Here is a 16561-nt window from a genome sequence, read left to right as displayed (position 1 = left end):
GATGATCAATAACATAGTCAGACAACCACTCGACATGAATAAGATGCAAGCATGTTAAAAAGAAGTTGGAATACAGTTTCTATGGATACCAGAAATCCCGTAAAAACTTCTCCCAATGGGCAGAGGATATCAAATAGGGATGATGATTCTACTTCTACAGTTAAATTGGATTAAAAGAGAAGAAAGCACCGTCCCAAGGCCATTGTAGAACGCAAACCAAGATGAACTCGAAAGCCAATTGAATAAAAGAATTTTCAATTCAGAAAATTCAATTGGCAAAAGAAGTTACTTGAAAAAAAGATGAACTCAAAAGCCAATTGAATAAAAGAATTTTCAATTCAAAAAATTCAACTGGCAAAAGAAGTTACGTGAAAAAAAAAAGGGACGAACTCAAGCCAATTGAATAAAAGAATTTTCAATTCAGAAAATTCAATTGGCGAAAGAAGTTACGTGAAAAAAAAAAGACAAACTCAAAAGCCAATTGAATAAAAGAATTTTCAATTCAGAAAATTTAATTGGCAAAAGAAGTTACGTATAAAAAAAAGAAGGGGAAAAAAGGGAACGTCACTAATCCCAACCTCTTCGTGAAATAGGATGGACAATGACATCTGTGCCGACTTACAATCTCGGAAAAGTCCATGATACCCACTCATGGAATGGAGCAGTTGCATGTTCCAGATTCACAGGTTTTATAAATAAATAAAATATCCCATATTAGTCGGTAATTGAAGAAAGAAGGGAAAACGTTGTTGATAAAAACAATGAAACCTCTCTTTTCAACTTATGCCAAAAAGTGCAGCATCAATCCATTTGAATGCAACCCAATCTGACAATGAAGTGATGAATCCAGTTTTCTCTTCATTGGATTCACATATCAATTACAACAGAGCAGTGAATAACACGAAAAATTCACATGGTACATCTTTCGTTGGTTGCTCACAAATTACATCACTGCCAATGAATATGGAAAGAAATATTCCTGCGGTAGAATTTGATGTTGTTTGCACACCAATAAAGATGGATGTCTTCCAGGAAGAAAACTGGAATCCGATCCAAAGAAAAAAGAAAGTCGGAGTGACAAAGGCCCAGTCTTCATTGGAGGAAATGATGGTCAGACTTTTTTTCAAAGGTCAGATGAGCCGGGAGCTCACAAAGAAAATCCGACCTCTTTTAGAGAGCTCACAAATAAAAGTCCGACCTCTTTTAAAGGTCAGACTTTACAATAAAGTCGGATGAGTTGGGAGCTCACCAAAGAAAATCCGACCTCTTTTAGAGAGCTCATGAAGAAAAGTCCGACCTCTTTTTAAAGGCCAGACTTTACAACAAGGTCGGATGAGTTGGGAGCTCACCAAAGAAAATCCGACCTCTTTTAGAGAGCTCAAGAAGAAAAGTTCGACCTCTTTTAAAGGTCAGACTTTACAACAAGGTCGGATGAGCTGGAGCTCAAAAAAAAATAAAAAATCCGACCTCTTTTAGATCCCACGAAGAAAGTCCGACCTCTTTTAAAGGTTAGACTCTACAATGAGGTCTAAAACCTCATTGCTCAGAAGAATCCGACCTCTTTAGATCCGACAAGGAAAAAATCCGACCTCATTTTGGAGTCTGTAAAAAATCCGACCTCTTTCACGATCAACTCTACAATGAGGTCAAAAACCTCGAAGAATATCAGAAAGAGATTCCGACTTCTTTTAAAGATCAGGGTCTACAATGAGGTCGAAAACCTCCAAGCTTAGAAAGAAATTCCGACCTCTTTCCAAGCTTAGAAAGAAAAATCCGATCTCTTCTAAAGATCCAAGCTTATGAAGATAATTTGACCTCCTCTGAGGATTCAAGTCTACAAATAAAAATCCGACTTCCTTTAAGAGCTTACAAAGAAAAGTCCGACTTCTTTCTTGAGGTACAACTTCGAGAACCAGATCCCAAGCATAAATGGCCATGAGAAGGTCATACGAAGAAATTTCTCAACTGACAACCTCGTCTTGATCCAAAATGACATCGGGCCAAAAGGGGACGAAGAAAAGCCAACACCAAAATGAAAAGATCTAACAAAGTCACTTAAGACTTGAAAAAGAACTACTACAACATACTCAACTTACTCGAAAACAATCTACCTAGATTGTGCCATGTTTACAACAAAAGGGATACTACAGCTAGAAAGCGCACCTTACTCCTTAATGCACACTTTTTCTGACTTGAAGTGATGAGATCCAAAGTGGCGCAAGAAGTTATAAATGCAAATCGTGGTCCGACCTCATTAAGCCACTTGTACTAAATCAAACTGGCAAGGGGCAAAGCCTAAAACGAATTGCACAAATAACTTAAGGACAACGTGATCATAATCAAACATCAACACGAAGAGGATGTAAACCCGACGTCACAACAATTTGTTTAAAACAAATTGAGAAAGGACGGCGATTTATAAGAATGCCTCCTCAAGCCAAGAGATAAGTATCCAACCTTACTAAGTTGACACAACAAGTATAAAACAAGTTATCCGACCTCCCAAAAAGAGAGTCCAAAATAACTTGTAAAAGTCACATAGCAACAAATAGTAAGATTCAAGAATGGCATGACTGAATACTCGAGTCCGACTTTATGAAGCTCGACCTCGAGTAGGGGCACTGGCTTATCATGAAAGCTAAGTCCAAAATTATTAAAAACTAAAGACAACATTCTACAGTGATGCTAGAGCACGAAAGAAGAACGTGACCCCCTTCCAGAAACCTGAGAGCAAACTCAGATAAGGAAAGAGCTCTTGAGACAAAGGATGGCTACGAGATTCGCCGCAAAAGACCTCATCTTGATAAGAAAAAATATCAGGCTACTGAGTTTGGGCGAATGAAAGCTGACAACAAAAAGGATAGGACCCTACAAGATTACTGAGATCTTAGGAAAAGGTTATTACAAGGTGACTGACTTAAACAACACCGAGCTACCAAGGTCGTGGCATGCTTGTAACATGAAAAGGTACTAAAAACGAACTCTACTCCCTGATGTACTCTTTTTCCAACTTCATGATTTTTTCCCAAAAATTAAAGGATTTTTTCTGAAGAAGTGTTTTTAACGAGGCATCGTAGTAGAGACTAAGGGATCATAGATAGTGAAAAACCCTTAGTAGCAATAAAAGTACCTTCACAAATAAATAAAGATCTTTTATCTCTTATAAATTCCTTCTCGTTTTTCTTTCTTTCTACGAAACGCACCGACTTAAGCTCGACAAAGCGTGAAAATCCCATGAACCGACCTAGATGGTCGTCAGGATAAAACGACGAGGTACAAGTCGGTGTAAAGAGGTTATAAAAGTCGATCGTAATAAACTCGGAAATTATCTGACTTACAAGTCGGAAAAACCGAGAAAAAAGAAAACGCATCGCAAAAATAACCTAAATCATAAGAGCTCAATAAATCAAAAATTGAGTATAAGGAATATCAAAAAGAGATCAGGAAACCTATTGAAAGCACTAAGGCAAAAGGCTGTCCCGAGTTGTTAAGGAAAACTTAACTTAAAGAAAGGGACAATCAGCCAAGAAAAAGGTTTTTCAAAACAAAGATCAAAAAGGTTTTTTCTAAGATTACTGAAATCTTAGAAAAGGGCTACTACAAAGTGTCTAACTTCGAGGGTGAAAAACTACCCAGGTCACAACACACCTCCAACATAAGGAGATAAAACAATTCCTTATGAAAATTGATTTTCTACAATTAACACACACCAATTGAAGCTCGATAAACCACGAAAATCACGGGCCGATCATATAGAAATCGCCTGGATGAAGCGACGAGGAACCAATTGATGGAAAGAAGTTACATATGCGAATTGGAAAGAAAACACCTCGAAACAGCTCGGGCCAAACGGGTTGAAAAAGTTGTGTTTAGAACAAGTCGCAAAAGTAACTTGACTAAATATGCCCCTTGAGGCATAAATACGATCTAACAACTCGATCCACACGAATAACAAATGGATCGTACAAAATCTCAAGCCCACAATCTCATCTCTACAAGTTCTAAAAATAAACGACCTAGTCGTATAAAATGGAACACTTTCACAAAAACAAGTTGTTCCAAGAAAACTCGTTCTAGCATTCACAACAACATAAGGATAACTTGGATTAAACGAGTTATGCCAGTCAACCATATTTTCAACGAAATTGTGTTAAACACAAGTCGTGTCTATCTAAAAGCAAAGCTTTAAAAGTGATTTGTATGAAAATGAATCACTTCAACCAAACGACTCGTATAGAAACGAGTTAAAAAGGAAGGATTGTAAACGTTTTTGAACAAAATCGAAACGTAAAAACTATCCTCCAAAACAACTTGGATAAAACAAGTTGTATCATACACAAGGACGACAACCTTGTAAAAACTAGAAAGGGGAGGGAATAAGCATATAATCCCTTCACCTAAGGCGCCAATTTATGCTCGACAAAGCGCAAAAATCACGAGCTGGCCTTTTCAATAATTGCTCGGATAAAGCGACGAGGTATAAATTGGTGTCCAATGGTTATAATACGGCTTGATGATTTAAAACAACTCAAGCCTATGAGTTGAACAAAATCAAGTAAAAAATAACCATATGATCTAAGTAATTTAAATTGCGCAAAACAACTTGATATATAACGAGTTGTGCTTCAAAAAAGTTACTTGTATAAAAAACAAGTCATCTAGAAAACTCAGAATGAATGAGTTCAACAAAAAAAGGCTTCATTCGAAAATCCTTTTTGCTTGATAGCTCGAGTCCGACTTCATAAAGCTCGACCTCGAGCAGGGGCATAATGGATAAAGCAACGAAGTTCGATGGTTATAAAGATGATCTGATAGTTTAAAAGGACTCAAAATAAACAATTTGTACTTGAAACAAGTTGTGAAGTCCTAAAAAACAGCTCGAATTTAAATGAGTTATATGAAATTAGATCAAGAAATAGCCACGTTTTAATTAAACGATTTGAAATGGAACAAATCGTAAGACCTTAAAACTACTCGCATTGAACGAGCTAGATGAGGTTATACTAAAAAAAAAAATTACGAGTTTTGAAATAAACGATTTGTATCAAAACAAGTCGTAAGAAATCAGAATAAGTTTCAGAAAGGTGATTTGTATTGAAACAAGTCATGCATCCTCAAAACAGCTCGAACTGAACGAGTTGTACAAAATTAGGATAAGAAATGTTTTCTGGTTAAGCACGATGTGCTAAAACCAGTCATACAAAGCCTACAAGCCTTAAATAACTCAGAAAGAACGAGTTGTACCAATCAGTCTTAGAAAAAAGACTTGGCCAAAAACAAGTCGTTTAAAGAGGAAAAAGTATTTATAGCACGCCAGGGGCATAAGGGTAAATTGACGCGATCATTAAAGAAACGCGCTGTTACCAATGTAACTGCTCCCACGTGTAAATGCGAAAACCCCAACAGACGCGACGTTTGATTAGACTTGGCGGTTAAGAAATTTAAAATCACGCCAGTTTTAAAAGTCACGTCAGCTACAGACCAAGTTCAATACTCGAATCCAACTCATAAGCAAAAGAGATTGGACTCGAGTAGGGGCACTGTTCCTACCCTGACCCAACGGTATGGCCCAGGTCCAAATACACCAAAAGGCCCAATCCAAAGATTGGCCTTCGTTATTCACCGACCTCTTCAAAAGAGGTCGGACTCAACACAGACTTCTTTCCAAAGAAGTCGGGCTCAAGAAATAGCTGGCAGATAACACTTATTCAAATAAGTAATTGCCCCTAAAATCTCTCTAACCACTTCTAGAAGCCATATCCCAACAATCCCTAGATAAAGGGATGGTTATCCACCTAAAAAGGTGGCACTACTCCAACGGTGGTTATTGGATCACCACTATAAATACCCTGACACTCCTCAGGTATAACCAAGTTCCAATACATTCTAAACCTGCTTAACCCCATGTTGACTTAGGCATCGGAGTGTCTTTGCAGGTACCACCCCCCATCTCTTGGAACACACAACTCGGAGGCAGCTCCCAGACGTAAACCAAGTCGGAGACCACACTCCTCCAGCGCTTGGGCCTCAAACAAGTCCAACCACCGTCCGGTTCTAGGTAAGCCCCGGAACAATATAGTATACATTCAATTACATAATTTTATAGATATCTAATTTAATTTAATTTTGTATTTTCTATTTTTTGAATTAATTATATTTTAATTATGTGCCATTATTAATATAAATATAAATTTCACTAAAAATTTATTAATTTTCTTGGATCGATTTCAATGCTATTATTGAGATTAAGGTTATTTGTTTTGATGCTAGTGTTAAAATCTACTGATATTATAATTAGATGATTGACTTTGTGAATTAATTGTTACTTTTATTGTGTTAAATTAAGATATTATTGTAATAGTACTGACAAATTTTATATTTTTTATTAGTTATTTTTAGAATTTAAGATTTAATTTTTCATAAAATGTTAGTGAAGATATGTATTTCAAATTTTAATTTTAAGTTTTTTTATTATTTTATATTTTTTATTTACGTGATATCGGGTTTATCGGTTCAACTAATGATTTATCGGTTGAACCAATAAACCAGTAGCTTGATCAGTTCGATCACCGGTTCGATTCTGACATCTATGGGTCAAACGACGCCATTGAGCTCTATCAAGTATCATGCCTATAGAGAGACCATTTACATGTAGATCTCGTTTGACAACCTCATGTATGATCTTCTTAGATCTTCCTTTTCCTTTCACCCCTTGTCCATCTTCCATCTCATCCACTCTCTTGACTGGGTGCTCTGTGGGTCTTTTTTTCATATGTCTAAATCATTTGAGACGCGATTATACAATCTTTTGCACAATAGATACTACTCCAACTCTCTCTCTCATATATTTGTTTCTTATTCTATTTAATCGTGTATGACCACTCATTCATCTCATCATCTTCATCTCTGTCATACTTAACTTATACTCGTGCTCCCCTTTGGCCGCCTAACACTCTGCATCATAAAGCATAGTCGGTCTGATAGCAGTGCATTAGAATTTACCTTTAAGTTTTAAAGACACTTTTTTGTGACATATAAAACCAGACGCACTCCGCCATTTTGACTAACCTGCTTGGATCCTATGATTTATATCATGTTCAATCTCTCCATTATCGTGTATGATGCACTTAATTAAGATATTTTCTCCAATCTTCACCTCTGTATTAGGGTTTTTCTTTCGACGGCCGAACTTACATTCAGTATATTCCATATTGCTACGGCTTATGTGCAAACCATACACTTTTAGAGCTTCTCTCCATAAATCCAACTTCTTATTTAGGTATTCCCTTTACGCTCTCATAAGGACGATATCATCAGCAAAAAATATGCACCATGGCACAGGCTCTTGGATATGCTATGTGAATACTTCCAAGACTAATGTGAAAAAGTATGAATTTAAGGATGATCTTTGGTGTAATCCTATACCAATAAGAAAATCTTCTGCCACACCAACTTGAGTTTTTACACTAGTTGTAGCCCAAGCATACATGTTTTTCATTGTACAAATATATGCGATCCTTACTCTCTTCCTTCCCAAAACCTTCCATAAGTCCTCCCTTAGCATCTTATCGTAAGTTTTTTTTTAAATCAATAAACACTATAGGTAGATCTCTTTTATTACTATGCTACTTTTCTATCATCTTTCTTAACAGGTATATAGCTTCAGTAGTGGATCTGTCTGGCATAAAATCAAATTGGTTCTCTGTTATTTGTGTCTCTTGTATTAGCCTCCCTTCTATCATCCTTTCGCATAACTTTATGGCATGACTCATGAGTTTGATCCCTCTATATATAGATCCTTAGTGCATGTTTGGGCGCCATTATTTTGTTAAAAAAAGATCTTTTTTTCAATGAAAAAAGATCTTTTTTTTATTTTTTAACATGTTTAGCAAATTTCTAGTAGTAAAAGTAAAAGCACTAGTAAAATAAAAAAAAAAGATCTTTTTTGAGAAGCTGTAATTTACATTTTTTTTAAAAGATATTTTTTCCTTAAAAAAAGATGTTTTTCATATAATAAATAAACAAAAAAGTACTTTTATATTGTTACACCCAAACATAATTGATAGATAAAAAGACCTTTTTACATGAGATATCCAAACATAAAATTACTTTTACTTCTCTATAAGATCTTTTAAAAAAAGATAACTCGAAAAAAGATCTTTTTTTTAAAAGCTCACCCAAACAAGATTCTTTAATTAATACTTATATATAAAATTAATTGTTTGAAAATTCAAATAAAATTGATTTTCCAACTTCTTTCATAGACTTCACTAATACAATAATATTAATTATGTTATGTTTATACAAAAATAATTATTTATCAGCTATCATATATAGAAATATGTATTTGATATCTGATAAAAAAATTTAATATACTATTATAAATAAGTTTGAATATTTATCTATTAATATTATAACTTTGATTATTTTACTAGGTTAAGTTTGATTATTCTAGTGACATTATTTAATTGAAAAAAAATGTGTGAATTAATATACATAAAAATATATAATTGCTAATTTAGTGATTGTATTTTGGTGTGCGCATAATATTTTTTAAATAATAATTATATAATCTAAAGTCTTAATTATTCATTTGCATATAAACATTTTAAACACGTCTAATTAATTTATAGTTAAATTTTTTATTTTTATCCCTGCATTAACAATTTTTATTCACTTCAAGCGCATGTAAAATATCTCGGTACTACTCTCAGGGAGTACAAAATATTCTCTCAAGAGCCTTGTTTTTGCTTTTTGATTTTGATGATAACTTTTGTGCCACATAACACATGGTGGTCTAGGTTATGGTATAGGTTATGTTCGATACATGTGTTATTAAATTATTCTTTTATCTTAACTCATGATAATAATAAAAATAGTTTCATGATTTATAATTTTATTTTAATAAAATATATAAATTCAATTATCTTATCTTTATTTTTATTTTTTACAAATAATATTTTGTATATATTTAATTTTACTTTTATAATTCAATTAATCAAAAAATATATAACAAAATATTTTTTATTTTTATGTACTTTTTATGTACTCTTTCAATTTTGTTATATGTGAATACCATAATTTAGTTAATTGGTCTGTTAGAAATAAAAGTCGTTGATCACATCCATATTTACATTTTTAGGTTTTTTACCGTGCATGAACGTAAGTGGCAAAATGGGCCGGCCCGTCCCAATCCGTCCCGCCCCACCTAGGCCCGCCTCATAAACGGGCGGATCGGCCCGCCCCGCCAACTAAAATGGGTTCAAAATACTAGCCCGCCCCGTTTTATGGTGGATTGGCGGGTTGGCGGGTTAGCCCGCTTGACTCTTTTTTTTTGAAAAATAAAATTTATTAAAATTAACTAAAAAATAATAATTAAAAAATAAATAATAGTCAAATTATAATATAATTTTTTTACTATTTTTTTTTAATTTTTAACTTCAATAAAATTGTTCAAAATAATATTTGTCAATAAAATCATCTTTATTTTAAAAAATAAGTCACATAATTTGAGCATATATACGAAACTGTAAAATAAAATAAATAAAGTTAATAACTAAAAGAAGAATAAAAAAATGAAAAAAAAGTGTTTAAAAATTCTATAATTATTAATTTTATAATAGTAACTACACTTTTATTTAATAAAAAAAAAGAAAAATAAAAAGTTTCGGCCCGGCGGACCGGCCCGTCCCGTCCCGCCAAAATCCGCCAATTTGGCAGTGCGGATTTGGCGGGTTTTTATAATTTGGCGGGCTCCAAATTCCAACTCGACTCGCCTTTTTTAGCGGGTTTAGCGAATCGACCGGCATACTCGACCCGTTTTGCCACCCCTACATGAACGGCACCATAGTACCATGCAAGAAATGCGCTCCCCGTCGAAGATTATGCTACGCCACCGCCCCGTACATGAATAGAGATAATTTATCATTTTTATAAATGATATAGGTGTATTATTATAAAATAATTTTAACTTAATTTTTATTATTAAATTAATTTAATTTTTGAAAATTAAATATTTTTATAAACAATCTCTCTAATATAATTTAATTTTATACAATAATATTAATTTTAATTTTAATAAAAAACTAGTAATTTAAAATTATTTATTTTAAATAAATATATTATTTTTTTTAAAAATAAATCATTTGAATTAGTACTCAGAAGGAGTACAAAAAAATATATTGAATTAGATTGATTTAAATTTAATAAAATAATAAATTATAAACTGAAAGTAAAATATAGTTTATTTGCAAATTTTGATTTGTATCTGTTACGTTAATATATATAAAGAAAGAAAGAAAGAGTATTCGGTCACTTTTATATATATATATATATATATATAAAAGTTTAGTAATATAATATTATGTTATTATAATTTATTCTTTCTTCTACCATAAGTCTTGTTTATATATATACATGTATAACTTACGAAGAAAGAAAATGGTGAAGAAAGAAGAGCGTAACCGAGAGCGAGAAGCGTGAGAACGTAATTTCTCTGGATTTCTGGTTTTGATTCATTGTAATCTGTAATTCTAGTAAAAAATTTAATTTGGTAAAAGTATTCGTATCCTCCTTCTCTACACGTTAGCACTACTTTTGATCAGTGGAAGTTGACGATAACGTAATTCTTCTACTCCTTGAGTTTGGCCAACAGAAATTTTTTTGGACGTTTTTTTCTTCGATAGCTCGGTAAGAGAGTTTCTCCCGAGTTTCGAATATTTTAATTCCGTACGAAGATGCAGGTCGAGAGGCACTTCGTTGAGCGTATAAAGACCCTCCTTACAAGCGAAGAACTACCTTTTGGACGGTCATATTTTGATCTTATTAACTATCCGTTTCACCAATAACTATGCGAATGACACAATTTTCTGTCGTTTTTGTTTAGCTTATTCTTCAAGACTCCTAGATATGATTTCGTTCAACTATATTTATGTACATATTCTTTTTTTAGAGGTCGTAATACTTTGTCACTTTTGATTTGATTTACGACTTAAGCGTAAGACTATGTGCGTTAGACTGTAGAGTGTTACAGGATTTATAATACAAAGGAACTTACTATTCATGAATTGGAGGTAATTATTATTCTTATATATTTTTTTTCTTCCCTTTTTTTCAATCAGCAAAACTTTTTCAACTTTTTTTTAATTTTTATTAAAGTTTTTCTTTTGTTTTTTTTCAACTAAATTTTGAAACATTTAATGTAGTGTTCAGTTACAAATAACAACAACACTATTTTTCTTTGTCTGTTGAAAAGAAAAACTTGAGCTAGGGTGTTCTGGTGGAACACCTTAGACCTAATTATAAAGCATTATTATTAAAAATTGAAAATAAGAGAAAGGAAGAAGAATATATAGTTGCAGATAAAATTAAATGATGAAATGATAGAAGATAAAACAACATGTAATGTCAACATGGTGGATATCTTAGACATTTTTATAATGATCATTAATAAAAAATAAAACTTTTTATTTTATTTTACTGGCTTGTGTAATTTTTAAACATTAATATTATTATACAAAATTCTTGAAAAATTACCTCCATTATCAAAGTATATTTTACTGGAGTTAAGCAAACTCTTATTAGATTAAAGAGAAGAGGCGAAAATTAATTCTCATTCATCATCTATCAAGTACAGCTAGATATATATACATGTAATGAAGAGAAGGAAAGAAAAAGGAAACTAACTACCAAATTTCCAACAACAGAGTATAACTAGCTAATTGATAGATTAAGTCAAGCATGTAACATAACAAGTCTCACCTGAATTAGATTATTGTATCAAACCTATATGTTACAACAACAACTAAACCACTTCACATGAGTAGCATTATCATTGTCATGGTTAACTACCCAAGGTAAATTACCATTTTTTTTGGTGATATTATGTTGATAAAATTCATTTAAAATAAAAATATGTTGAGATTTTAGCTGTTACATTTAAAAATAGTAGCTAGAGAATTGGTATTTAAGTAAAATAATAGTTTAGAATCATTTTAAATTACATTAGATCAATTAAAAGATAATAAAAGACTAATATCAGACATAGTTAATTTTATACGATAAATTTGATTCCAAAAAACTTAAAATACTTCAAATTAATTTATTAAAAATATCAAAAATCTAATCTATTTAAAATTATCTTATGTTTTATTTTATCTTATGGGTAGATTAATTACTTTACGTTTTATTTTATTTTTAATTTTAATTTTTGATAAAAAAATTAAAATTAAATTGACGAGAAACAACTATCTATCCACTATCCATCTATTTATAATTTATAATAATCTATCTCGAACTCCATTACATATTTATTCAATCGTATTATTTCTTTTAAAAAATTGTCTACTACATCATGCAAGATCCTATTTAAAATTTTGTGTGCTCATATTCCTTAATTTTTAATTTTTGTTAATAAATAAAGTTTTTAACATTGCTATTTATAATATATTATTTGTATATATAGTAGTAATTTCTTGAATTTTTTCAATAGTTTGATTAATTTATATGTGAATCTATTGTGTTATTATTAGTGATTTCAATTCCCAAATTTTATCATAGACTTCACTAATAAAATAGTATGATCTATATTACGTATACACCAAAATAATTATCTATAACCCGTCACGGAGAGAAATATGCATTTGATATCTGACCAAAAAAAATTAATATTTTATTATAAATAAATTTGAATATTCATCTATAAATAAGTTTGAATAATATTCATCCAAATAGCAGTACTGAATAATAACAAAATGGAGATAAACACGAACAAACACTTTGCAAATAATCTTTAAAAAAAACAAAAACAAACTAAAGTAATGAGCTAGAATAACACCAGACAGGAGGACACATGAACTTTACATCGGATAATACTCTTTGATAACTTCCATCGTCCAAGTCGAAGATGCCAATATCTTGATGTTCGGCATAGTCCCATGATTGCAAATTTAGTAGGTTATCTGTAAAGTAGATTTGATTTCCTTTGGTTTGAATACTTGCAGGCAGTATTTGAACAGAAGAGTTGAATCCAATCATCACTATGTAATTTTTCAAACTATCTAGTCTGGACCATTCTTTTGCATTCTTCTTCAATTCATAGATATCAAATTTGTAAGTACGAGATTCACGAATAGTAAAATGTCTCACCAGCATCAATAAACTTCCATTGGCGCACCCAACCAAATATTTAAGTTGGTAAAGACCCACCGCAGCATCAGAGGGAGGTTTGACTTCATGAATACCACCTACAGGCCCTGACTTTGTCTTTGTATCAAATTCGTATAGCTGGCCACCTTCTTCTACTGCATATATCTTCTCTCCAAAAAATATGACATCATCAAACGCCTGTTTTCTAGTTGAAAGATCTAACCATCTCTTATCATTTGGTTTGTAAAAGGCTAATGTACGACGAAGTCCGTGTATAGCCACTGCCATAAAATCTTCATTGTCATTGATAGGACATGAATTTATAATAACCTTCCAAACATGGATACAATTTATGTAACTGCTCGGTTCGTGGTAATCATCCATATCGTCATCACCCAAATCCCGAACAGTATATTCCAAGCCATAATTGTTAGGATTGTAGTCAATTATATCCGGAAAAGTTGATATTGGAGGAAGATCTAAACGGACCTTTGTAAATGCATTTAACATACACATCGAACCTTGATATATATCTAGGACGATCAACCATTCACCAAAAGAACCACGGATCAATTTGTTCTGCATCTCTGGTAGGTTGAGATGGTGGATCTTGGCCTCATCAAGAGACTGAATATCAAGTCGTACTTCATCAGCAATTCGTTGCATGAGATGGTAGCCTCCCTCGTCGTCCTCAGAAAAATAATTACTGAAAGATTCAGGTACCAACAGCCACAAAATCTTGCTGGAGATCTCTGGAAGTTTCAAGCTCCATTGCTTGCAAACTAAACGTAGTTGGATGAAATCATCGTATGAATACAAGTGCTTCGCAATTTCCTTCAAGATGTCATGGTGAATGTTTGCCCATCCATCAATGTCACCCATATCTCAGACTCAAGTTATGTTATTCTCAGATATCAAGAGAGACGCAAACTGCACAGAAGCTTAATGACTTGGATTGATAAAAAAAACTTGCACGGCTTAACATTATATATAGAGAAAGTCTATCTCCTCGTTTGCTTTTTTATTTTTATTTTGTTCTGATTTTGATACATATCCACATATCTGTTTCTTTTTTTTTTTTTTTTTGGGTAGATTCTGTCCGTTTTATTTGCCTTTAAATTTCAAATTTAAAATTAAATTGAGGAAGATAATTAGTGTTTCTTTTTTTTTAATTGAGGAAGGTAACTAGTCTTTCTTGAGAACACTATAAAGCCAAATATGACTAATTGACTTTGGAATCTATCTATCTTATACAGTGCTACCTCACATGGTCATATTGAAAATTTGGAATCTGTATCATTATTTATTGTTCAGAATTTTTATTTAACTTTTAGGTAACAAAATGAATTGTAGTTAATTTTATTTCAGTGATTGTATTTTGTATAAAATATTTTATATATTTATTTAGTTATATTCATTAGTTTGAATGATCATTTACATAATAAATTAATAACTTTAAAAGAGACGCAAACTGCAGAAGCGAGCTTAGAACTTGATTGGTAAAAAACATTTAGATGCGTAACCTTTATATATATATATATATATATAGAGAGAGAGAGAGAGAGAGAAAAAAAAGGGGTGTGTTTGGGTGAATTTTTTTTAGTTTTTTTTAAAGTTATAAAAAAATAAAAATAATTTTATATTTTTATATTTTATATTTTTTTATTTATTAATTATATTTGAATATAATAATATAAAAATATTTATTTATTTATTTATTATGTAAATTTTTTTAAGAAAATAGATTTTTAAAATAAATTAAATTATAACTTTTTTAAAAAAATATTTTTTATTTTTTTAGTAATTTTATTTTTATTATTAAAAATTTATTAAATACGTTATTTTTTATTAACTTAATAGTACCTAAATAAATACACATATTAGCTATCTCTATTAAATTTTTGTGTTATTTTTATTTGTTATCTTTTTTTTTTTTCTAACAAAAAGTTTGTTATGCTTATATTTTTCTAAATTAGTTATACATATCTTTTTATAATAGAATTATCTAGAGATTCTGGTTATTTTATATTTTAATTTATTTTAAAATTTAAAATCAGTTTAGTAATTAATATAAATAAGTAACATTGTTCTCCAATCCGTACAATAACATAATAATAAAATTTCTTCTTTCTTTTTTTTTTTCTTATTTTTTCATAATTTTATTAATCTCCCTTTGATTTTTTATTTTTATTTTGTTGTATTTTTTACATATCTCTATTTCTTTTTATTTTGGGTATATTCTATCCTGTTTTATTTGTCTTTAAATTTTAAAATTTATTGAAAATAAAATAAATTGAAGAGGAAAACTAGTTTTTCTTAGAGACGATATTGAAATGAGTTTGGATTCTATCTAATCTATAATCAATAATGAATACCTCACATGATAATATTGGGATTTACATCATTAATTATTTGTTGTTCAAATTAGTTAATGTTTTAGATAACAAAGATAGTAATTATTTTTAATATATCGACTATATAAATATTTAATATATTTATTAAATAATATTCATATTTAATATATTCATTAAATAATATTCGCTAGTTTAGATGATTATTATTTATAGGATTTATTTATCTTATATTCAAAAAATATATGTTAAGATTATAAATTAAAATTTCTTTTATTAAAAATACAAAAAAAATTAAATTTTAAATATATTTATTTTGTATTTATTAAAAAAATCAAAAGCTTCTATTAATAGTAACCTTAAAGACACATGTTAACAAAAATTTTATTTATATAATAAATTTAAAATGATAATTATTTTTATTAACATCAAAATATGCAATAAAATATATATAAAATACTGTTAGAGTGATTGATCTTAAAACTTATGCTCATTCTAAGGCAATATAAGATTGAATCTAGTTCAAAATTTTTTTAATTTATTTTTCAGGATAACAAAATTGATAATATTCATTTTTGTATAAAATATTTTACCCGTTTAATTATATCTCCTATTTTAAACAATCATTGCATGATGAAAAATATTTTTAATAATCTAAAAATACTTAATCAATTAGGTACAAAATATTTTTTATTAATCAATTATACATGAAAACTAAATCTTATATTTATTTTAAGAGAATATAAAAAGATCGAATCTGATCTATTACTAAAAGCAAAGTTTGAATTTCGTCTATTAAGGGCATCAGTAAAAAAAGTTAAAACATAAAATGGCCGAAGATAATATAAAATTTAAGTTTATAGATAAGTGAATGTAAAACCACTTTTCTAAACAATGATAATGATGTGTTACGGATCCGGTTTTTGGATCTGACACTGGAACGGCCTCCAATCCGATTATTCAGGATTTTGCCTCTTTTTAATGGTTTAAATCGGTTGTATAATTTTTAATCAATATTTAAATTTAAATGGCTCTTTTATTTTAATAAAGATGAGATAATTATT

The 16561-nt window shown here is 30.4% G+C and overlaps 1 protein-coding gene across 1 annotated transcript; it reads right to left on the bottom strand.

The window, feature by feature from the left end:
* Positions 1 to 12810: 12810 nt before the first annotated feature.
* Positions 12811 to 14028, bottom strand: LOC112804035 (F-box protein SKIP23-like). Its single transcript, XM_025847470.1, has one exon. It carries the CDS (start codon positions 14026 to 14028, stop codon positions 12811 to 12813), a length of 1218 nt encoding a protein of 405 aa, XP_025703255.1.
* Positions 14029 to 16561: the final 2533 nt, after the last annotated feature.

This window comes from Arachis hypogaea, chromosome 5 (assembly GCF_003086295.3).
Source record: "Arachis hypogaea cultivar Tifrunner chromosome 5, arahy.Tifrunner.gnm2.J5K5, whole genome shotgun sequence".
Classification (NCBI taxonomy): Eukaryota; Viridiplantae; Streptophyta; class Magnoliopsida; order Fabales; family Fabaceae; genus Arachis; species Arachis hypogaea.
This window is presented reverse-complemented; position numbering and strand designations above follow the sequence as displayed.